The sequence below is a fragment of the Grampus griseus genome (genome assembly GCF_964374135.1).
Source record: "Grampus griseus genome assembly, chromosome: 1".
Taxonomy (NCBI): domain Eukaryota; kingdom Metazoa; phylum Chordata; class Mammalia; order Artiodactyla; family Delphinidae; genus Grampus; species Grampus griseus.
Window position 1 is genome coordinate 56816795 of NC_139017.1, and position 25319 is coordinate 56842113.

Genomic DNA, 25319 nt, shown 5'->3' on the forward strand with positions numbered 1-25319 from the left:
CCATTCCTTATACTGCTTCACCCAAACTCCAACCCCCAGACACAGAGGAGAGCTGAGATCCATTTTTCTTTTGCATTCCCCTGCCCAGCAATTTCATTCTGTTGCCTGAAGATGAAATATTTTGCAATGTTTCTGACTTTGTCATGTAAGGAAGTTCCTTCCACCCAGCTCTAATAACAGTGTAAACAACTCACACCGTAGTTGCAAATAGTTCCACAGACAGCGTTTTCATCAGTCATGCAAACTGCAAATAACAGCGTGGAGAGGGCGGAGTTTAGTGTATCAGTCTTCCTGAGTTGAGACTTTGCCCATTGGCTGCCTCAAGTATACTTTCTTGCATCAAATGTTAGCTGTCCTGGAGAGAACTTAGAGTAAATGACACTCTAAGGAAAAACAGAAGAGCAAAATAGCATTAACAAGCGTCTGTTTTTGTTATTGCCATTTCCTAATTGTATTAGTAGGTGTGCAATTTCATTGGATATTCTTTTTTTTTTCAATTGTCTTTGTACCTATGATTGAAAACGGTAGTTGGTCTATGGCTTTTCAGGAGGTAAGTTTTTTGTCTGTGTATGTCTGTAATATCAGCGTCTGTCTCTCTGAAAAATGCAGTATCCTCCTCCCCAAAGTTACTAACCCAACTTTCCCAGCTGCACATCTCCTATGCAAGAGGGGAGGGAACTAATGAGGAAAGTTGTTGTCTGCTGTTTGTTCGAATGTTGTTAATTGTGTGACATGGAGGAGGTTTCAGACAGTGTGCTGTGAATTTTAAGGGTTATGTAAGGATTGTCTCCTGTAGCCTTTTCCAAAAGGCAAGGGAAGCGATTTGCCTGTGTTGTTTATGGGCTCTGAGCGTTCAGCACATCCGCTTGTGCAGACTTACGGCATGTGAGTATCTCTGCACCGGCTGAGGTTATGGGGCCACTTCACGTCTTTCTCGGGTGGGCCGCCCTTGCCAACATTTCAGAATGAACCAAGCAAGATTCCAACCTTTCCCAAAGCTAAACTGTCTTCTTTATTCTAGTATAAAGGCAGACTTTTTCTTCAGTCAGTTCTAAAAACAGTTTTGGCTCCCTGGGAAAGGCTGGAAAAGACAGCCAAGTCATGTTGTCTCTCTTTAACCCTTGGTAAGTGTGGGCGGGTTCTTCTTCATAGAAAATCTCCACCTTGCCCCGCCCCCAGGTTCATACTTTGGAGGACGATACTGCATTTTTGGCCCCAGAGCTTGCTTTCCCACGTGTCTGAGTGCAGAGCAGGAGTTGCACACTTTCCACTGTGCTGCTTGCTTTGCACACACTGAACTGAAGCTTCTTGCTAGAGCAAAAGCCACTAGGCTTGCCCCGTAGGCTATTTTGCTTTTTAGGGACCCTCAGACACACCTAATTTCTCCCCAGTCTTCCCCTATCCACCCCACCCCCTTAGCTATGTGTCTGCGAGGAAAGGTTTGAGTTGTGACAGTCATGGTAATGGGAAGTGACCAGTCAGGTTTCAGCCAAGCTCACACCTCTTTCATATATAATATAACGTAACCCATCAGACATGTATCTCTAATCAGTAGTGAAGTAGCTCCTGGTGCAGTTTTTAAGTACTTTGAACAAAGTGCTTTTCCATAGCGTTGGATGACTTTACCTGGAGGTTATTTTAACTTGATTCTAAGCATATATCACTGTAACCTGAAAAACTGGTAGCTGCAACATTTTTCGCTTGTGCCAAATTAACGCAGTGTAAATAAGTAGTTGAGGGAGCTGTTTGTATCTTGGAGACCTAAGTACGACTTCAGTAGAAATAGGGCACTTAAGAATAGGTATTCGAATAGTCTTATCACGGTCTCTTTTGAGGGGATTTATCAAGAAATGAGAAAAATCTCTTCCCTGTCTAAAGCAGTCTGCCTTGTGAAATATGGTATGATGAAACTGTGCTTGGTATTGCTGCTTGTTCCTGGCAAGGAGGAAATTTGTTGGAAAAGTTTTTGAACCATATTTTTTAAATCTATTTCCAACAAGCATGTAAGTTGTTTCTGTAAAAAGGGGTAATAGTTTGATATATCAGGACGAAAGACTAATCTCTAGCCCCTGCTAGAATCTGGATGACTTCAGCAAAGATTGAAAGATTCAGCTGTAGACACCCTGGCTATTTTTATATTTTAGTTCCCACTTTTATTATGCTTCTATGGGAGGGTAGAACTTCTGTGGATTGAGGAGACAGACAGAATTTGATGAGTATAATTTGCCCCTACAAATATGTACACTGTCTTTTCAGGAATATCTTGGGAAAGGGTTCCTGACAAGGCGTCCTCTTTTGTGAGGGGTTACATTGTATCTTGGTCACAGAGGACGATCCATTAGGGTTTCACATAGAATATGAGCTTCTAATAGGAGAAGACTTAAAAAAAATTCTCATTTTGACATTTTATCCTTTCCAATGGAATTGAAATTCTGAATTGCTTTTTATTTCCTAAACAACTTTTTAAACATGTGTATTATATATTCATTGTAGACAACTTGGAAACATTTTAAAAGCACAAAGACAACAGTTAAAATAATCCACTAACCAGAGTTAATGTTATTTATGTTGTTATGAAAATGAGATTTTCCAGTTATTTCTTTTTTTCCCCTATAAAGTAGCATAAGCATTTCTCCTGTCATTAGAGAGATATTTTTTACTTATATTTTAACACTGTATGGAATTCTATCATTAATTTATTTAGAAGTATTTAAGATTGTTTTTTTTTCTTTTTTAGTAGATCTCTTTTTCAAAAATGTTTTGACTGTTCCCAACTGTTCCAGTCTACCTTTAACAAAGGAGAAGGCAGCAATTGACCCTGTTGGCTGGCTGTAGTCAAAGTGCACGTTTGTTCTTTGGCTTCTTTGCTGGCCCTGTTTTTGGATCCTCTACCTCCTTGAAAGTCTCAGGCTTTGCCCTTACCATCTGCTTCTTAGCCCTTTTTAAAAAACAAAAAGAAAAGAAAAAGAAATCAGGGCTCTTCTTTCCATATAACAAACTCCAGGTGGTTCTACAGAAGATAAAATTCACTCCCTGCCCCCCTCCCCGCCTTGCCTCCAGTATGCTCTGATAACTATCTTCCAGGGCATAGATTTGTCTTCTGGTTGTACACCACTGCTTTGTCTGAGTTTTTGCCATCCTTGCAGAAAACACCGTTAGGAGTGTAAATCTGAAAAACAGGAAGGTCTTATCACATTGATGTTTTTCCTGTCAGCTCTCTTTTGAATCTTCCGTAACTGCTAACAATAGCAGAGACAGCACTTTTGATACTTTGGAAGGGAGGACGCTAAATTGCTATTCAGAAAACAGAGTGAATGTACACAGTTCATAATGACTGGTGAAGGGGAGATCTTGCTTCATAAGAATTAGTGGCTTGCTTTTTTCATCATATAACGGTTTCAAATTTTTTTCTAGGAGTTCAAGGGGAAAAAAACAACTCAGCAATTTATTTTACCCAGAACCTTTTAATCTGAAGTTTTTTAAAAAAGCAAAACAAACATTCAGAGACATTATCATAAGGACAGTTGCTCTTACTAACACAAAAATTGGCATTCAGAAAAGTAAATACATTCATATCCAAAGAATGAAAATGTCAGTTGATAGCAAAACAAATCCAAACCGTGTATCTTAAATATACTCAATTAATTTAAACTCTGATATGGGAAAAACCATTTAGAGAAATGTCTATTGGTTTCCCCAATTTCATCCTTACTGTGTCTTGCAGTTTCCTTTGAGGTCAAGGGTGGGATTATCGTGCATGTTTCAAACAAAGACTTGCCTGTGTCTGTATTCTAGGTCTATATGAAAACCTCACAAGATTGGGGGTGTGTTTGGAAATTTTGCTTTTCATGGCACGGTTTTTATGATGAAGTCCTGTCTGGAGGGCTTAAGGGACAATTGTAAGTTTCACTGGGTAGAGTTCCGCATCTGCTCTGCTCGCTTAACTCACTGTTGTTTCCCAGACAGCAATCCTGCCTTCCTGTGCCACTCGCGCCTTCTCCTTTTTACACCTTGAAAAGTTCACTTTGTTGTTGTTGTTGCTGCTTGTTTTTCCTCACCAGTTCCATTTGTTTCTGGTAGTATGTCCAGGCACTAATGCCCTAATGCCCACCTCTGGTTGTTGCTCTTTTTCTGCAGAGGGAGAACCGGAGATTACAAGAGGCCAGCATGAGGCTGGAACAAGAGAATGATGACCTTGCCCATGAACTAGTAACCAGCAAAATTGCTCTGCGGAATGACTTGGATCAGGTAAACCTGTCCTTCACTAGGCGGAAATAAGACTATGACAGCCTCCTCCGGGGCAAGGACCAAGTTGCTCTCAGGGCAGTCCCACCAGGGCTTGCTCTGTACTTGACCCTGAGTGAGCTGCCTGATGGGTGAATGGGTGGGTGGTAAGTGGGAGGGGACTGCTGTGCTCACCGGAGACGGTGGAAAACGCAAGCTTTTGAGATAGGTTTCGGTCATTTCCAAACAGCATGTGCAGCATACTTAAAAAAAAAATAGCTCTATGCTTCTCTGGTGTCTCTTCTCTTAATCTCTACTTTTCCTAAACCAAGGACTGCCAGCATCATTGCCTGAGAATGTCAGTCACCAAGAGTATACAGTGCCACTCTAATATCTGTAGGCACTGTACTTTTTTGTTCCAAAAAGATTTCTCATCTACAGTAAATGTGAGGATTTTATATGAAGTATGTACACTGAGATGTGCATTGTTGGATTGACCGGCATCCTAGTGGTTGAGAGCCAAGACTGCCTGGGTGTGCATCCTGGCATCGCCACTCACTAATCATGTGACCCAGGGCCATTCTTAACCTGCCCATAGGTTTAAAAACATGTTGACCTCATAGGGATGATGTGAGAATTAAATGAGGTAAAGCACTACAAGAGTATATGTTCAATTAACATTAGCTGTTGCTAGGAAGCCCTTAAATTTTTAACCTCCTTGTCCTTTCCAACAGTACTCACAGCTTTAGGACTTACTGTTTTTCCATTGGTTGTGTTTTTGGAACTAATTGGCAATATAGAAGGAATCTTGCACAGATTTAAAGCCATCACTCTATTTTCTGACTTTTAAAGAGCCCATATTCCCAATGGTGCAGGGTCAGAAAAGTTGAGACTTAGCTGGTTGAATCTGTAAAAAAGAGGCATTACCTGTGCTCTGGCTATGCATTGACAATATTTAAAATACAAATCCGTTAATAATATAGATATAATTGGATGTTTAGAATTGCAGGAATGTTTTTAATGTTTATAAATGGTCCCTGCCACAACTCCTTTTCCCAGATAAACAGCTAATTTTGCAGCTCAGAAGTTTTAGCCACAGTAAGATGGGAGATAAAACCACTGTTAAGGAAAATTGTGCTGAAGGGGGAGAGGAGGAAGCTGAAGGCGTCAACACTTAATGGAGTTTGAAAATAAAACAAAAACTGTGCTGCTTGGGACACAGGATGTAGAAGGTAGAAGCAGCAGCCCCATGGTGGAAGGCAGGGGGATGGCCCTTTTAACTGCAAACCCCATTCAGCCAACCTCTCTGCAGGTTGTTAGAGATGGTATGAAAAATGCGTGACTAAGAGAGTCAGAACCAGGGAAGGTAGAGGGGTCCCCATTCAACAGGGCCACACCCAGCCTGACCTTGGCTGTTGTACTTTTGTAGCAATAAGACCACGGTGTGACTCAGTACTCTAATGAAATTTTTGGTTCCATATTAGCTTTCCAAATGGCCTTGACTGACACTTGATTCTGCCATTTTGAATATTTTATCCATTAATAGTTTTCTTAAGATGGCTAGCTAAATGAAAAAGTTTTGCAATAAATCTGTTGTAATCATTCCATGATGTATGTAATTCAGATCATTTTGTTGTGCACCTTAAACGTACACAGTACTGTATGTCAATTATATCCAATAAAACTAGAAGGAACAAAAGTTTTAAGCAGTTAGACTCAGTAGGTATGCAGTGAAATAAGTAAGAGTTGAAAGTTATGTGGGAAATGTACTTGGTACATTAAAATGTCCATTTGGTATATTTAAAAGGTTGAACAATAATGAAATTAAATACTTACTGAGTTCCTACTATGCACCGAGCACTTTATGCAGCAATGTATAAGCATTATCTCGTTTAATTTTCCTAATGGCTCCATTAAGCAAGTAGTTTATCTTCCATTTTATAAATGAGGAAACTGACGTATATACTCTGACTTGGAAAACTATCCTAAAAAAAGTAGAGATTTGCTCAAAAATTTAGGTACAAGGTTGTTTACTGCAGCGTTACTTACAAGAATAAAAAATTGAAATAATGTATATGTCCAATAGAAGGAGAGAATGAAGGTATATCTGTAAAATATCTTTCTGGAATCGTTTTTAAAAACAATGGGAAGGTCATGATATAATAATTTTTTTTAAAAAAGTAAATTTATCTATATATAATATTTGCATCTAAATTGCAAGGAATGTATGCTGGTAAAGGGCCATCCTGTAGGAAAAGAAAGGAGGCTGGAATATACATTGACAGGAAAAAAAGCCTACAAGGAAATACATCAAAATGTTACTACTAGATGTCTCTGGGTGATAACAGTAAATCTAATTTTTATATTCATCTTCATACTTTTTTTCAATTATATATCTTTTATAAGGAGACCTTAAATTACTTAACCACCCTTGGTTAAGTAATAATGTGCCTTATAACTCTTTAATGATCAGAAAAAATATTTTATTAAAAAAAATTGTTTCACCACCCAAAAAACCCATTTTGTAGTTTAGTCCGGAACAATTGCTAGGGTCCTCCTGAAATTATTGAGTACCTAGGTACCTCATGGGGCTACTAGATCAATCCCTGAAGAAAACATCCCTTCATTTATTCCTTCTTTTTATTTCCTCCCTTCATACCTCCCTTTCTCTTTTTAAAAAAGTAGTTAAGACCTGGCCCCTCTGCCTTTTGAAGCTTATTTTCTAGATGAAAGAATAAAAATTGCCATTTCATTGAATTGCTAACTCAAAAATTGCTATCTCCTCCTAACATCTAATTTTGTAGTTTCTGCCTGAGCAGGGTTTATTTGCACATCAAAAAGCTGTCCCTGCAGTTTAGGTGTCCTGCCCCTCCAGTCTTTGAGGAGAGGAAGGATATTAGCGTGAGGCTTTCCTGCCTTCACCCAGTTTGCCCAGTACTTTTCCATTCCCAGTTTTTCAAAATCAAATCTTTTAATTAAAATAGCAAAACATTGGCATACATTAAACAAATATGAAAGCAGATTGTATTTGAGACAATATGTAAAGCAAACAAACCTAATTAGGTAATTAGGTAAGTTATTTCATACCCATGTCATTTTAGCGCTGGCTTCAGGCTTCCTGGCCCCCAGCAGCTCTTCATTTTTCTCTCTGACAGAGCCTTCTCTTTTGACAACTTGCCTCCCTGAGACTCCTTAAATAAGGACTTCTCAGTGATCAGAAATGAAAAAAGATACATCTCCATTTCAGTTTCTGTTGCTATCTGCTTTCAGGCCCTTCCTGTTCTTTCTGTTCCCAAGGAACAAAAACAAGAGACACAACCAGTGCTTTCCCACTGCAGCCTGGGCCCAGGTCCCTTCTGACCAGAGGGAGTTCGTGTCAAACCAGAAGCTGCATATCACAAGTGGCACATTCTTTTGTTCTGTTTTAAATTGAACAACTGCCTTGGCTAGTTCTTTGAGAAATTATTTCTGAAAGAGCCTCATCCCTAACGTGAGCGCTGAGCCTTCTGAGCAGGTTATTAGTTGGTTCATGATTTAATCACACATTGCAGTGTTCGTTTCTCTCATATATATGTCATAGAAGTTAGAGAGCAATTAGAAGTTTTCATATCAATAAGGCATTAAAAGATGTTGGTAGGTGATTAGAAGACAGTAATGACAATGGTCCACTCAGTCTTATCAAATTATGGTGAAGGTTTTATCATTTGGGCTCAAAGATAGAATTAGAGTATCTATCTGGTTAGTATTCTGTTCCTGGAGATTCCTTTAACATTAAAGATGGTTTCTACTTAAGTGAGGTATAGAGGTTGGCTATATAGAGACCCAGAAGACCATTTTTAAAAGGAGAAGCTTTTAAAAGGAGAATTCAGATCTGGTTCTATTTTGATGAGCAGAATCAGTCCTACTTTACTGTTTAGCATGGAGGGGAAACTCTGGATACAGCTTCCTGTGGGACCCACAGCAATTTCTGCAGATGTCAGATCTGATAACAGAAATAGAGGGAGGTCACCTGACCTTGGCATAGTGAAGAATGTGCAACAGAAAATGTGTACATAAAACTAATAGGCCTGGGACTTCTCTTGTGGTCCAGTGGTAGAGAATCCGCCTTACAATGCAGGGGATGTGGGTTCGATCCCTGGTCAGGGAACTAAGATCCCACATGCCGCGGGGCAACTAAGCCCACACATCACAACTACTGAGCTCACATGCCTCAACTAGAGCCCACGTGCCACAAACTACAGAGCCCACGTGCCGTGGAGCCTGCGCGCCACAACTAGAGAAGAGAAAACACACACACCACAACTAGAGAGAAGCCCGTGCGCCGCAATGAAAAAACCCCGCATGCCTCAACGAAGATCCTGCTGCCGCAACTAAGACCCGACGCAGCCAAAAATAAAAAAATCTTAAAAAAAAAAAAAAAAGTCCCTCTCGTCAAAAATTTCCTCAGGGAAGTGAGATTTTTCCCTTTTCTTTTTTCTTTTTGGCCACACTGCACGGCATGCAAGATCTTTTAGTTCCCCAACCAGGGATAGAACCCGCTGCCTCTGTGGTGGAAGTGAGGAGTCTTAACCACTGGACCGCCAGGGAAGTCCTGTCCCTTTTCTTATAGATATTTCCAAAATCGTACAACATCTAGATATGCCACAGAATTTTAGAAGCTTGTTGCTGAATGTCAGGACAGCATTCACTATTCAGAAGTTGGCAAAAGGCTCACTTTTGAGCTTGAGTGAATCTCCCTTCAAGAAACCAAACTTAGAAAACATTTGTTTCAGTGTGTCATGATATATATTATAAAAAGGACTATTTTCTTCACAAAATGGAGATTGCTGAGGGTATGGTAAGAGGTGGTTAAAGTGCAGTCTTCTTTATTAGCAGGGCTGTTGCTCAGATATTCTGGGGTAGAATATCTGAGTGGACTGCCATTCTAGGGAGACAGATTTGGTAAGATTTTTAAGAATGCTGAAGCCATCAGGACAGCTTTTTTTTTTCCACTAGAAAAATTGGATTTTTTATTTAAAAATATTTTCAAAGGCTAATGCCATAGTGGAACAACCAAAGGATAGTTGAACCAAATTCTCAGGGCATTAGAGGAGCACCTGCCAATGCAAGCTCATGATCCGCTGCCAGGAGACCCTCTGTTGGAGACCTTGGGAAGGATCTCCTGCTTTGTAGGTAACTTGTCATCTGCCTTGCAGCTCTAGAATTTGCAGTTTTGAGTTTCCATAATCTACATCTGATATCTTACGATTTATTAAAACTTGCAACATGCATGTTGCATTTTTTTGAGACCCACCTCTACTATTAGGATGCGTTTTGCTGTGTAGATTTTCCCCCCTAAACTCTAATGTATCAGAACAAATTTCAAAGTCTTTAAAAGGGACTTTTTCACTTTAACTACCTGACAGTTCCACATTATCTGAAAACAGCTATAAGCCCTAGGCTGTGGGACATCAGGAACTGGAAGACAGAGCTGAGAAGCTGGAATGTAGTTTCTCTGCCAGGACCCAGCAGACTGTGCTGGCCTGGCCATCTGGACATGTGGGAGATATGGTGAAACACAGACAGAAGGCCACCTGGCCAGTTTTCACAAAGACTTGGACAGCGTTTTGCTGCTGTCAGCCCGGGATGGCTTCTTCAAAGAGCTGCCTCTCTTCTGTGACTGCGGTTTTCTCTGCTGAACTCATTCCGCCCACCTCCACCCAGTCTGCTTCTCCAGGGCCTCAGAGTGCCACGTCCATTCACTCACTTATGGAGCGCCTGCTCTGTCCCAGTCCTGGGCTCAGGGCTGGGGGTGTAGTGACGAGCAAACGAGAGAGGTTTCCCACCTCCCACAGCTGCAGACAGCTGGGCGAGGCACACATTATCACACACGCAGTTTGTCACTGTAGCTCGTGCTGTGTGCTGTCAAGGGAGATACGAGCTTCGGTTGGGTGGGGAGCTGCTGCAGATGGGGTGAGGGGGACAGGGCTCAGACCACGCTGCACTGCAGGGTGAACCTGAAGCCGAGACCTAAAGGGCGAGCTAAGTGTCCTAACGTGTAAAGCAGACACGCGTTAACTAAGTTAAATATACAAACACACAGTGCTTTCACGGTGAATTTTGGTTCTATATCCAAATTATAAGCAGTGTACTCTCTCCAGGCTTTTCTTGGCTATTCTAGAAATATGGTCTTTTCTGCCTGGATTCTTAGTCCTTAGTTCAGTTTTCCTCAGGGCTGTCTCTATCACGGGTTTTTGGTCTTAATTTCTCCTTACTGCACTCGTTGCTATTGTGAGTAGCCTGGTGGGCCAGATGAACCTGGGCTGGTCTTGGAATGTTCTCACCTAACTGTGGTCCATGGATCAGCCTGTCTGCTCATCCTCTCTGGATCTGCCCCGCGCACCACCAGGTGGAAGCTTCCAAGTGAGGCTCCACCCTTCATCCAGTCTTACCACGCAGTCTCAGAGTGAGTGCTGTAGTGACAGCTGAAAACGTGGAAGAGGTGTTTAGAGAGAGCATGGGCTTCACTGCCATTCCAATCTGAATTCAGATCGTGGCTCTGATCTTAGATGTGTGTCCCAGCCAGGTTTATTTGATCTCTCCAAACCTCACTGTCATTACCTGGAAAATAATTTTTGTTGTGAGGATTGGAGATAATGTGTGCTGAGTGCGTGGTACCTGGCTGGCATTCAGTGAAAGCAGCCACCCCCTGGGTGAGCCAGAGGGAATAGAAGGGCTTCCGGTAATGTTGGAACAATAGTAACTGGAGGTCGGAGAAAGTATACACGTGCTTTCTTCACCTTCTTTATGACTGTGATGGACTCTGATTTGCAGGCAGAAGACAAGGCAGACGTGCTGAACAAGGAGCTCCTCTTGACCAAACAGAGGCTGGTAGAGACTGAAGAAGAGAAGAGGAAACAAGAGGAGGAGACAGCTCAGGTAACAGGCGTAGGCGGGCTTGTCCTTACACAGGTGTATTGGTATGCGGAGTTGATTAATACTGTAAACAAGAAGTAACATGAAATTTGTTCAGATCAAGGGCGATGCTGAAGCAGTACATGTGAGTAGAATTGAGGCAGCATTTCCACCCTTGAACAGCTTTTAGGAATTTGCCTTGACCGAGACGTCTAGCGAGAGTGGTACGCTTTCTCCAAGTTTAGGAACTTGGAATCATGATCCAAGAGCTTTGAGGCATCTGCAGATTTCGTGTTGTATCTCCAAGATGTTTGACTTCTCTGAAGTAGTTTATGAGGATTGCTAAGCTGGAAGCCTACAGAGATCTCTGCTGGGAGTCACCTCCATCAGTCACGCATTTCCCCGATTCATGCCTTAGAAGAAGGGGCACCCACGTTTCTGTTCCTGGCAGAGCTCTCAAATCTTCTTCCCTGAGAGAATAAAAAGAAACCCTTTGGGAGCCAGCCCTGAGGTTAGCTCTCTACAGTATTCATATGGGTTGTGAGGCTGAGCAGCTGGAAGACACACCATTGCCAAGGACCCAGAGGTGACAGGAGGGACCTCTCCACCCTATAGGAGTCAAAGCTTCCGGCTTCCCTGAGGAAGAGCAGGCTGCTTCACCAATGGTCTCCATCTCTGTCCGTCCCAGCCAGGCATGATTAGCTCACTTATAATGAGTTCAGTTCGGAGACATCAATAATGCTAAATATAAAACAGCACACAAAGCATTTCAAAGACCTACATCCAAGCAACCAGAAAAACTTCCAGTAAAGTTACTAATGAAGGGATGTGTCATTTAGCACCTTCTGGGATTTATAAAAAGTATTCCATGATTTTTTTTTTTTTAAATGATGCAATGAGTCTCGGCAATTACTGTGGACCACGATTTTTGTTTTTCTTTAACATACTCAAAAATATTCGGGGGCCGATTGTCCAGTTTGATCTAGCCCTTTGGATGGGTTTTGCTCTTTTCTTTACTTCCTATTTTTTGGTGGCCCACTTCAGTACTTCAGGTAAAGAATGAAGCTGTTAGCAAATGAATTTAATCCATGCCCTTCTCCTCTGTGTGTGTGTGTGTGTGTGTGTATCCTGTTTTAATTGTTGTGGTTCCCTTGTGAGATAGGGATCATTCTCATTTGTCAGATGAGTAAACTACAGCTTAGAGAAATTAAGTGAACTTGCTCAAAGCATCTCAGCTATCTCAGTTGACCCTGAGTCAGTGCGGCCTTATTGCAGAAGGGACGAAGGGTATGGCTGAAGTCCTTGAATTATGTAACAGAGAACAGAGACCAATATAAACAACTAAGTTTGAATCAGTATAACCTACAAATGCTCTTAGAATTTTAGAATGTAGCAAATATGAAGAAATTCCGAAATCTTATTATGATAGGACCAGTTATAAATTGCAGTCACTTGTGAATTTACAAGTACCGAGTATACTGCATTCATAATTTGGGATGCTGCAAAGCAGAATTATCAGTTTTTTCTGACTGTGTACTTAAAGATTAACCAGAGTTGTTTTTCGTTTGGTCAATTTGGGAGAATCGAATTCTTTCCTTTTTATCTGGTGACACTGAGCTTTTTCATTGCCTTAACCTTCTTCTATACCTAGAATTCTAGAGCTGCCAGGCCACAGAAATAACTGTGCTTTTAGGTTTAGCATTCATAATTTAGTATTTCTGCTACTGTAACAAGTACTGCGTTATGTCACCTTAACTTCTTCTAAAGTCAGTGTTTCTTCAGTCCCCATCTCCCATGTCTGACTCCAGTCCCAAAAGCCTCTTGTTCCTACCTCCTGAGGGGTAACAGCAGTGTCGATATGGGAGGAAAGAAGAAGCCCTAAAATGTTTTTTTCAGTAATTTATTGCACAACATCAAGAGTACATGCAACGCTGTCTTGATGTTTTGTTTTAGACTCTCCTAAGGATAAAGATAGCTTCTGTATGGACACTTATTTAACAATATATTTATAAAGTAGTAAGAAGCATAAGCAGTTTTATACTAGGATTGCTCATATTCTTATACATTGCAGGCAAAAAAGTAAGATTTCTGTATCTCTGGAGATGACTAGGCTTTTCAAATGACCAACATGCAGCTGCAGTAGGAAAAATGTGTGTACTTACAGTTGTTTACATTGTTGTTGACTGTGAATCAGGCAGACTTGAATATGGATGTTCATGGAAATTTATTAAGATTTTGACTGAGTCTTGATGTTTCTCATTCTTACTCTTTTAGCTGAAAGAAGTCTTCAGGAAACAGCTAGAGAAGGCAGAATATGAAATAAAGAAGACTACAGCTATCATTGCCGAGTATAAACAGGTAATGTGCCATTGTGGGCTTCGACACTGTAAAACTAATTGTTTTGCTCTTTTCTTTGGGGACAGTTTGTTTGTTTTTAGAGTTTCCAGAACAGTAACTGTACTGCATTGATTATACTTGTTGGCTCATTTTCTCCTCTGAAACAGACAGTGGTTGGACCTGCTTGCTGATAACATGAGAAGTTTAATTGAGCAAAACAATCTGTTGGTTGTTTTCAATGTTTGATAGATTTAGAGGAACAAGAAATCTTATTACCATTGGGATCCCGTCTCTGCCTTACTCAGAAGCTAATTTCCAATAGATCACACTAGTAACATTTGCCTCTTGGCCGAGCACTAAAGTTTAGTCACTGTATTAAATGGCAACAGCTAGGAGATCCATGAGTCCTTTGCTGTCACAGTAGAGAACATGGGAGCTCTTTTTCCCACATGGCTATATGGCCTTACCCAACAGAGGCCAGTGCTAGCAATTAACCTCCTCTTGTTAACCTTAAAAAGATCTTTTAATGGTGGGGCGGTGCTCTTCTCTTTGAGGACATTTCTAGTCCCATCGCGGGGGTGGGGGTGGCGGCGTGTCTCAGAAAGCCTTCATTCCAGCTCCAGTAGTATCTTCCTGTCCCTGCTGGTTATGCTGGGCCATGGCAAGGACTCCTCTTGTTGCCGAAGTACTCTGACTGGACTGTTCAAGTTCCAGTTTTCCAGAATTGTTAAGGTACTGTATGCCACCTACTTATCCAGAAATTTCCCTGGGGTCTCCTGCCTCGCAGAGGAGTTTGAAGTCTAAGGCTTCCTTTTTTTTTTTTATTTTTTTGCGGTACGCGGGCCTCTCACTGTTGTGGCCTCTCCCGTTGCGGAGCACAGGCTCCGGGCGCGCAGGCTCAGCGGCCATGGCTCATGGGCCCAGCCGCTCCGCGGCATGTGGGATCTTCCCGGACTGGGGCACGGACCCGTGTCCCCTGCATCGGCAGGCGGACTCTCAACCACTGCGCCACCAGGGAAGCCCTAAGGCTTACTTTTTTAAAAAGTGTTTTTTTGCTTATAAATGAAATTTACATTCCTTGTGGAAGTGCAGAAAAGCACAAGGAAAACAAACCTCCCTTAATCTTGCCAACTAGAAAGAATCACTAAATACACTGAGTATGCTTTGTTGCTATATAAATAAAAATGTAAGTTATATTGTTCATGCATTTTGGGGGGAACTAGTTCATTTGTATATTATGAACACCTTTCCATAAGGATTCTGCCCTTTCATGGAAGATTGCTTAGAAATAAGGCTTCAGAGCTATCTTCTTCTCTTTTATAATCTATTTGTATCTATATATCTATATCTACATACAGATGTACAAAATCAATATATGTTTATTTAATGCCTGCTACATGTGAGGCTTGTTACTTTGGAGGAATAAAAGATAGATTCATTCAATTTCTCTTCTCTGGAAGCTGATTTTGTAATACGGAGGTAAAACCTGTCCATAATTAAGAGGAGAGGGAATTTCTTACATGTGGGAAATGAGGAATCCCTTCCTGGAGAAGGAAGTGATTTGAGTTGTGCTTCAAAGGCTAGGTGAGGTTTGGGTATCTGGAGATGGAGAAGGAGAGGATGGAAATGGTGGAAAGGTGGAAACAGCATGTGCAAAGGCATGGGAGGTAGATTAGTGACAAAGAGTCTTGTTTAGCAAGAGTTTCAAGTACAGACGAGAGAAGCAAAGGTGAGTTGGGGCCTAGTTCAAGGAAGGTCTTCAGGGATAGGCTGAGGAGTTCGGATTTTATTCTGTTTATAGGAGGACAGTGGCATGACCAGGGACATATAATTGGCACTACTCTGTCCAGGGAGAAATGTGGAACCAAGTGGAGAGATGCACGGGCAAAGAAAGACACAGAGCAGTAAGAGGCCAACAGCAGAGTCCAGGGCAGGAAAAAAATAGCGCCATGAACTACAATAAGTAGTAATGAAAACGGAGAAGCAGGAAACACAAGAGTCATTTTTTTGCTAGATAAGGGAAAATACTGGAAGAGATCCTGAGCTTTTGAATTTAGGTAACTAGGAGAAGGGCTGGTTAGACATTACGCAATATAAGGAACGTTAAAGACCGTGTGCTGTGGAGCTTGCCATTGCTGCAGAAGCATTTTTTTCATCATTTTTTCATCAGGCCATGAGTGGCCACCATATGCAGCACTCTTCAAGGAGCAATCCTTGCCTTGAATATTATCTGGCAAGCACTTGAAGTAATGTAAAAGGCAACAGACCCATCTCTTTGAAGACAGTTAAACATATAGTGTAATCTAAATGCATTCTGTAGTTGGAATTGGCTATTACTGGCTATATGTTTGGACTTATTTAAAAGGGTTTATTTGTTGCCAAAATTGCTTGAGAAGTCTCTTCTTTTTAACATCAGCCCTACAGTCCTATTTATTGTTTCCAGGCTTGGATCTGGACAAATTGGAGACTGAACTCAACCTAGTCCCAGGTCTCTAGAACTATTTTTGAGTAGACTGGGATTTTTTAAAATGTCCATTTTGATAATAGAGGTAGACCTTTTATGCTTTTAGTCCAAATTGCACTTGAAAATTTGACATCCCCTAACTTTTTTTTTTTTTTTTTGCGGTACACAGGCCACTGTTGTGGCCTCTCCCGTTGCAGAGCACAGGCTCCGGACGCGCAGGCTCAGCGGCCATGGCTCACAGGCCCAGCTGCTCCACGGCATGTGGGATCTTCCCAGACCGGGGCACGAACCCGTGTCCCCTGCATTGGCAGGCGGACTCTCAACCACTGCGCCACCAGGGAAGCCCTCCCCTAACTTTTTTTTTCCATTTTTTTCCAAAATAAAAAATTCTTATTTCACTCAAGTTTAGCAAGACTCGAACCGTTTTTTTGTTTTCTTTTTTTAATACAATTTTAGGGGGCTTTGAAAGCACTTATTTCTGTCTGTTCCTGGTACTTGTTAGCACCTTATTTCAGAATCAGTAATAATGAGATGTTATTTAATGGTGCTCTGTGTTAAACCCTTTACATACATTTTCTTTCTCACTGATTATCACAGCACAGCACTTTTCAGTCGTGAAGAAATTCAGAATTCTTTTCATCGGATTCCTAGGATAGTACCTTGCCCAAAGTAGATACTCAGCAAAGATTCTATAGATTGATTCCAAAGTGAGGACAGGAATTCACTGGGACCAGTCACGGAAGCTAGTGACAGAAAGAAAGCAAATCTACCCCATGTGTTTCTTCTACTGATCGAGATAGAGGTGTGCTTTACACACGGAACACTCTCAGGCTTTCTGCTGCTTCTTTTATGGGAATGACTGGCATTTGCAGTGCTACTCATTTGCAAAATTTCTTATAGCATCAGAGATGTGAGTGAATAAACAGCTGTGTGCACATGCTACAAGAGACATTCTACTTTTTAGTAAAGTAGCTCTTTTCTTTCTCGTAGATCTGTTCCCAGTTGAGTACCAGACTGGAGAAACAGCAAGCAGCCAGCAAGGAGGAGCTGGAAGTGGTAAAGGTGAGGAAGAATGAAACAGTCCTGTGATACACTTTCTTCCAAATTCATGTAGTCTTGAGTGAGCACCTGATAGGAGGATCCCAATATGTGGTGATGCACCACAGGCAGGACAGCCTGTAGACACGACCCCACCCCACCTTTGTTTTAAAGGAGTTAGGAATTAGGGTGAATAGCGTCCCTCTTCTGGCTGGGGTGTGGGCCAGATGAAAGGTTATGTTCCCAGAAATCTTTTGGGCTGTCAGAGACAGGTAACAGGAAAGGAGGTAGGATTTCAGCATTGTCACAAAGGCCCCTGAGCTTTCTTGGTTGTTGGAAACCTGGAAACCCGAACCCTCAGCAGCCTGCATCCCAACTGTGCCTGAATTGATGTGACTTCCTTGTGCAGCCCAGTAGGATCATCCCATTAATCTCTTAAACAGTGGACACCATGGGCAGTATAGAGCTCAGCTGGAGGAAACACGTTGGGTAACTGATTTTTCCACCAAAGTAGAGATTTGTTTTTAAAGAAAACATGCAGCATTTATTTCTATGCTGCCCCCTGGTGGTAAAACTCCTTATGCTGATTACCTACTTGAAAAAAGTGATTGTTTATTGTATAGAAAAAGCAGTAAACCAAATGGATTGGTATTCCTAAGAAGCAGTGTTGGTATAGCCAGCTCTTGGGGCCAGTGTTACAGAAACCTGATATAATTCTATTTGAATATATTCAGCTTTATATTAGTAAATAAATGCATTCTAGGCACTTTCGTATATCACTTAACAACTTGACAAGTTATTTAACCTCTCTCAGATTTATTTTGTATTCTGTAAAATAGAGATAATATTACCTACCTCATAAGGTCATTTTGAAGATTAAATAAGATCCTGTTAATAAAGTGCTTAGTCTAGTACTTGGCACACAATAAATGCTCAGTAAATACATATTTTAAAAGTTGTAACCTGAAAATCTGAGACATGAGAACTGAAAATAGGAACTTTGTTCTGAGAAGGTGACTTCTGGGGATTCAGGCCTGGGACACATGCTTGGACATATCAAGAGGAAAAATTTTATGACCAGCTGAATATGGAGTGAAGGAGAAGCTAATGGAGAGATGACACCAAAGTCTTTAGGCCTAAATGGTGGGGTAATGCACAGTGACACAGAAGTGTGGGCAGAGTTGCTTTGTGTGTGTGTGAAGAGAGGGGTATAGTTACAGTTATGGACATGCTGAGCTTGTAACAGTAGGACATCAAAATAGATCAAAATTCTGTAGTATCTCTCTTTTTTTTTTTTGCGGTACGCAGGCCTCTCACTGTTGTGGCCTCTCCCGTTGCGGAGCACAGGCTCCGGACGCGCAGGCCCAGCGGCCATGGCTCACGGGCCTAGCCGCTCCGCGGCATGTGGGATCCTCCCGGACTGGGGCACGAACCCGTGTCCCCTGCATCGGCAGGCGGACTCTCAACCACTGTGCCACCAGGGAATCCCTGTAGTATCTCTTATCTCTAAACTTTTTGAAGATATTTTAAGAAAACAGTAGCACTGTTGTCTTGAAAAGAGTTGCCATTGTTCAGTGCTCTGTGCTTGATTGGCAATCCAGGCATGTGGCAGAGTTGCTTTTATCACCTTGAACAATAATGATCATCTTCACTTGAACAAAAGGACGTATACTTCACTTGTTGCAGGGGTAGACCTAGGTTAGTCATAATGACCTTCCTCAGTCTACCACAGGGAAGTTACTTAAACTCTTAAATTTCTTCATTTATAAAATGGGGGTGTTAATACCTAATCATAACTAAATGAGGTAATGCATGTAGCATATATGCCACGGGGCTTGGCATCTAGTAAGGATAATGGTAGTACAAAGTTTCTAGAAAAGATTTGAAAGAAATGCTATAATACTTTCTATCCCCAGAGTCTCTCTAAAGATACTGTAAGAAAAAGTAGCACCTGTCTTGGATAGTTGGGTTTTGTGCTGACTATAACCATTTTGGTCATAGCACAAGAAAAATAGTTACTTTTATAAATGGGCCTGCATTTGATGGCCACAAGCAGTGTCTTAAGAAAAATCATATTGCATTGTGTCAGGACATGTTTTATGCTATGAAATGCAGTTTGATGTTGGTTATCTCTTTTGGATATTTCAGGGTAAAATGATGGCATGTAAACACTGCAGTGACATTTTCAGCAAGGAGGGTGCTTTGAAAGTAGCAGCCATAAGCAGAGAGGACCAGGGAATTGAGTTGGATGATGAGAAGGACTCTCTTAAGAAGCAACTGAGGGAAATGGAGCTGGAATTGGCACAAACCAAACTGCAGCTGGTGGAGGCCAAATGTAAAATCCAGGTTGGTGATTTGATAAAAGATCAATTAAAAAAATAACAGTTAGTGGTCTAGGATAGTCTAGTACTGTAGAGTTGGCTTATCGAGCTCAGAATCATACGATGTTACCATATAAGATGAATACATTTTCTGCCCACCAATAAGTTGCATTTTACATCATTCTTAAACACTGATATAAACACATAGTTTTAAATAAATTTTTAATAACTAAAATTATATATATCTTGTGAGAACTTAAGCATATGCCTTTTTAGTTTACCCTGATATTTTTTGGCCATGGTCCTTTCCCATTGAACTTGGTCACTTAGCTGATCCTGAAAGTTGAAAGGCCACACCCCTCCTGTTATCTCTCCCCTGACAGTTGAACGTTGGCTGACAAGCCATTCTTTTCTTTCTTTGGAGCTTCTTTTCATCTTTACCTGATTTTGCCAAATCCCTTTCCCCATAATCTCTTTCCATATTGGAGGATATCAGAATTAGAAAAGCAATCCTGGCTTCTGATGGACTGTTCCCACTTCTTTCCTACCAGTGACCCTCACCCTTCCCGTGTCCTGCCATGGCACCTGCTGCGCCACACTAACGATCCTGAACTCTTTCTGCTTCTGACCTTGTACGTCCTCAGGGGCACAGGCCATGTGTTTGGAACTAGAATTTATTCATGCTTACACTATCAGTAAAAATTCATTCCATCTGTATGTTTACGTTTACCTGTGGTTTTAAACATCTTCTCTTAGGCTGCAGCCTAAAGCTAGATTTGGACCTAAATTGCCGGGGGAAAAAAGGGTAAAATGAGGTTTCATTTCACTGATCAGAGAAAGCACAGATTCTGGTTTTTAGTGGTAATTCTTTTAGCTCTAATTTTTTTTCTTGCATTCAGAAGCCAACTAAATCTCACCTGGGTTTTGTAGGAAGAAAACTGCGGCTGTGTAGACCTGTGGATTCCAAAAAGCTATACTCTAATTTTGTTGGCAGAGAGAAGATATTTATGTAACTCAGATGATTTTCTTTCTTGAATTAGGAACTTGAACATCAGAGGGGAGCCCTTATGAATGAAATCCAAGCTGCAAAAAACTCTTGGTTTAGCAAAACCCTTAACTCTATCAAAACGGCCACGGGAACGCAGCCACTGCAGCCGCCACAGGCCACCCAGCCCCCCAAGGAGAGCACATAGGTCCAGCCTCACCCAAGTACAAGAGCACAACGATGAAAGCAACGGAAACCCAGGATGATTCCTGGTGTCCCTTTAAAAGGAAGGAAAGGAGGCCAGAAAGCAAGCCAGGATCTTTCAGTAGCTCTTACTCTTTCTTGTATGACACTTTTAAAAAAGGGATGTTATTTAAACTAACCTGATTTATGTCGAATACCTGTTTTTGTGCTTCTTCATGGAAGACTGTGTTCCGGTCCATCATAGTATTACACATTATTTTACATGCCTGATGTTTGGTTAGAAATAAGTAATTCAGAACTAAATGCTTTTTATTTAGAGCTAATTATTCATATTATTTTTATCTTACATAAAAATGGAGTTGTCTTTTATTCCAAGGTTGAAGTGATAGGCAGGTATTTGTCACAGCAAAAAAAAAAAGATTGCAACCTAAACCTCTTAACTTTTCAGGATTTATTCAGATAAAGCACATTGTGGGGCCAGTCATGACCACTGTCAGGTTTCCTCCTGAAAGTGATGCCCAGGATAGCGATAATCCTATCCAAAGGAAAGAACAGACCTGGGATTGAACAATTCCCAAAGACAGTTAGTTTATTTTTATTTTCTGTTGGGTACATATGGAATAAGATAGGCTATTGAAAACACATACTAGATAAAAAGAACTGAGATTTTGATAAATGCAGGATAAAATAAATCATTTTGGTCCTGGTCTTCTAACAGGTCCTTTTAAGAACTCCACATGGGAATTGCGAGTTCCTAAGTAAGAACACAGTTGTGACTTCTGGCAAATGTAAAGTCAGAAGTGGATATTATGAGTTGCATCTTTAGGAAACCTTCACGAGAGAAGCCTAGAAAGGCCCAGGAACAGCTGTTGTGCTTAGAATGGAATGTAGAACCAGGGACAGAGTATTCATTTAATGTTGACATATACTTGCTAAGGAAACACTAATATACTGTAACTTTGTTAAAGTTATGAAATGGGAAATAGAAGTCAGCTTCATATCATCTTAGTTTAATATTAGGCAACTTTTTCTGATTTCTGTAGCTTCCTAAAAACGTGCCCTTGGTACCCCTAGATGAAGAGATGCAAATGCATTTGTAACATTTTTGATTGCATATACAACCTTTATAGAAATGCTTATCTCATGGAAAGGTAAAGCTATTGTTTAAAAGTTGATGGAAGTATTTTTTTCAATTATATTTAACATGTCTTTATAAATAGTCCTTGCAGGAAATCCTTTGGTAAGGGAAAAACTAATTTTCCCATTTTTTAAGCTATTTTGGAGGGCTTTGGTCCTTTACAGCAACCAAACTACTGTCAGCTATGTATAGTAACATTTATTGATACTCATGCTTGGCTTCACTGTTGAACATATTCTTTGCAAAGTATCTCAAACTCTGTAGTGCCAGAGTGACTCTCATCTGTGCCATATGTTGCAGTTAAAAGTAACACACTCTTGGAAGTAAAAATCATCTAAGAGCCATCTCAACTCCAGGAGCATGTACTACAAGTTGCTCATGATGGATCCTTTCCTCTAAAATAATCATTAAACTCTAAAAAGTGAAATCCCCTTCATCGGTAAGTGTTCGTATCATCTACAGCCCATAAAACTGATGTGGTTGTTTGTTATCCTTCTTTACACTCATCAAATAATACTTTTCTTACAGAATTCTTTTTTGTCCTGACATCTCTCATCATAGTTTTCATTTCCTTTTGCCCAAAAGGAAAATAGCATTCTGAGTATCTGTGTTGACTCTAACATTCCCAACATGGTGGTTTAGAAAAATTAATTTTGTTTTCCTTTTTTTTTTTTTTTTGCAGAATATAATGCCTAGAAAATTGCATCTTGGTACTTGTTTCTGTAAATCATTTAATACAGTTTGTTAGCTTTACTGGTACTTTACGCTTTGATCCCAAGAAGCCTTGTACAAGTTGCCTTATCAGATGGCTAGCTAAATTAAAGATGTTCTTTTGTGTTTTGTGAATTTCATAATTCTACTGTACAGAGCTTTTTACATTTCACAGAATGCCTAAATTGCATAATTTTCCTTAAATGGTAGTTGAGAGAGAAATAGCTCTAGGTCCAGTTCTTATCTGTAGACCTGGCTCAATTTCATAGCCCATTACATTATTTTCTTTAAACAAAATAACTAGGTACATGTATTCCAAACATTTAATAAATCTGTCTTTTTCATTTTCTTTTAACTCTTTTAAAAGATTACAATGGCCATCCATAGATTTTTTCTTTTCCTTCTCCAGTTCCATATCATACTTGGGTATGTGTATTGGTACCATAGTCTAAACTGTCCCTCACTGCAATGTCTTTGGGTAAGTAGCAATAGCAAATACAGAAGGAAAGAAAATTCAAAAGTTGGTGTATTATTCATACAATATTATAATAGCACTATCCCAGACCCCATGCCCTTCACCATGTGTTGTTTGAAAACTCATGCATTCCAGCATTAAATAACTGCTAGTTTTAATTTCTCTTCTTTTGAAGTATAGTTGAGAATTGCTACTCTTCTCTTGATTTCTTTTAGAAAGAGATTGACCAGCTCAAATATCCAGGAAATTTTCCGATATTCTGGAGTGTTTTTCATCTTTTCCTAGCATACATTATATAAAACATTCATCCAAAAATCCAACATTTGCAACATTCTGAGAAGTGACGATTTCTCCTTTCATTAAATTCTGCAGAATAAATTAAGAGAATGAAATTCAATTGGATAATTCAGTCATTAGCTTTTATATCTTGAGAATCTTAACACATTTCCTTAAAGCTGAAAGAAACCAAGCTGAATTTTGCAGTGCATATGTTTGCTAGCTTCCCACATCCTGAGCCATGGCACAATTTGGTTATATTTAGTTACATACAATTTAATGCAAATAAATTCTCAGTTACCTAATGGTCTGTATATGAATGCCTATCAGAAACATTAATAGGAATGTCACATAGGCTTATGACCCTATCTTTCCATGAAACCAATAATTCTCTTCCTCTCTCCCAACTATTAAGTTAGTAATTTGTTCTTCATTGGCTTTCTTAAATTTCCATAATAAAGTAGAAAAGTAATGTTTGTACTGATGTTGGGGTATTTAATAATATTTATCTTGTTTCATTGTTTTCAAAAATTCCATCTTCTTATACTATGTATTAATATTCATTTTTCTCAAACCCTTACTCCATTTTCTTAAAATACTTTCTGGTTAATAACTAGTAGCTTCATTTCCTACCTAAAGTAAGAAAAACAAGAGAATACACAGTTTAGGGCACAAGAGATGAGAGTTAGATCCTTAAAGGAATTGATTAGTTACTGAGGATGAGAATCACATACGTAACTAATGTAAGGGACTGAGTTTTCTTTTTCTTGAGCTGAAATCAGTCTACTCATTATTCTGCTAAGGTGGTTGTCTGATTTCAAGACCCTTTTAGGGAAGAAAAAGCTTTCAAAAAATTAAATACCCTGTTTGTTTTATCTTTCTGGAAAAGAACACTTTTAATTACTTAGTAAGATTATTCTGTTGTATAATTTACTCTTAAAAAAAACCACTCTAAAGTAGCTCCGATTCTCTTGCTTCAGTTACAGGTAAATGAGAGCATGGACAAACTCTATTGTTTGATTTGAATGCTGTGAGATTTGTGTGTGTGTGTGATCGGTAGAATTTTATACGGAGTATCCCTGCCTCTTTGGTATACCCAGGTACCATGCAACTGAATATGTACATGGCGATCAGATACAGAAGGCCAGGCACAGCTCAGTGGCCTGTGTTTCCTACTACCAGATATATAAAACTCTTTCTCTCTAGTTGCCATGCTGATTGTCACATTGAACTGGAACTGCTCCAAAACATCCTTCCTCTCTCATAGTGGCTTCCATATAATACAGGCAAAGCCCTTAGGGATTTCCTTATCTTTCAAGAGCTACCAAAATGAATACTTCAGTGCAGGCTGCACCTCAATAGGAGATGATGATCTTGAGTTGTAAGGAGAAAAGTGGATGTTTATGAGTAGCTTAGTGACTACAGTCAATTGTCAGAAGTCCCTGTCTTAGCTTCCATCTAAAAGACTACACGTCAAGCTTATCTCCAAATGTATTTGCTACCTGCTATAAAAACATGTTCATCAACACGTCCTACTCTCCCCACCTCCACCCCTGGTTTATCATTAGTGGTATTCTGAAAACGTTAAGAAAAAAGAATCATTGAGTAGAAGATGAATATTTTGAGTTACTTTCCTTTTTCATTGGCAATAAGTTAACATGTAAAATCTTTTCTGTTAAAATGTAACTTTTAATAACTATATATTATATATGGAATAAAATATAGGAAACTGAATGGTAAGGACATAAACACATCAAGACTCTGGTGTCATGAAAGCACAAGAATAAAGCCTGGAAATGGCCCCAGAATCCAAGATTCCAATAGCCTTTGCATCAGTTTCTTTATTTTTGGTATTTTGCATAATGTATGAATCCTTAGTTCAAATAAGGAAGAAAGTTTCTCAGTCAGCCCCACGTCATTTCTTTCAACTCCTACCTTTCCCTTGCTGAGGAGGTAGTAGAAATTCTGTGCCATCTATTTTTATGAATTCTATGATTTTGCCCATGGCTTCTCCAGTGAAAACAGGTTCCAGAATAAAGGAGTTGATTAGCTCAAACAGTGCTAATTGACTACAAAAGAAATTAGTGAGCAGCTTCTCTCCTCTATCACCACTGACCAATTAGATGTTTCCATAATTCCATGTATTATGTATAGTACACTCTATAGATGTAAATGTAATGCTTGTTAAAAAAGTGCAATTTATTGTACATTGTCCCAACAAATGTTTACTTTTATAATTGTTATGAACTTGA

At 40.1% G+C, this 25319-nt stretch overlaps 1 protein-coding gene across 1 annotated transcript; it reads left to right on the forward strand.

The window, feature by feature from the left end:
- The first annotated feature begins 414 nt into the window (after window positions 1–414).
- LOC309825996 (rab GTPase-activating protein 1-like) lies at window positions 415–23544 on the forward strand. Its single transcript, XM_082659925.1, has 7 exons — window positions 415–550; window positions 4138–4248; window positions 11038–11142; window positions 13393–13476; window positions 16910–16981; window positions 19106–19303; window positions 20319–23544. The coding sequence occupies exons 1-7, from the start codon at window positions 512–514 to the stop codon at window positions 20469–20471; spliced, it is 762 nt and encodes a 253-aa protein (XP_082516051.1). The 5' UTR covers window positions 415–511; the 3' UTR covers window positions 20472–23544.
- The last annotated feature ends 1775 nt before the right edge of the window (window positions 23545–25319 follow it).

What these genes read in the sequence shown, in the direction of transcription:
- LOC309825996 (XM_082659925.1), top strand. Translation starts at nt 512, where the DNA reads ATGATTGAAAACGGTAGTTGGTCTATGGCTTTTCAGGAG. An exon ending in TGCGGAATGACTTGGATCAG is followed by an intron (nt 4,249 to 11,037) that starts GTAAACCTGTCC and finishes TCTGATTTGCAG; the next exon opens with GCAGAAGACAAGGCAGACGT. An exon ending in AGGCCAAATGTAAAATCCAG is followed by an intron (nt 19,304 to 20,318) that starts GTTGGTGATTTG and finishes TTCTTGAATTAG; the next exon opens with GAACTTGAACATCAGAGGGG.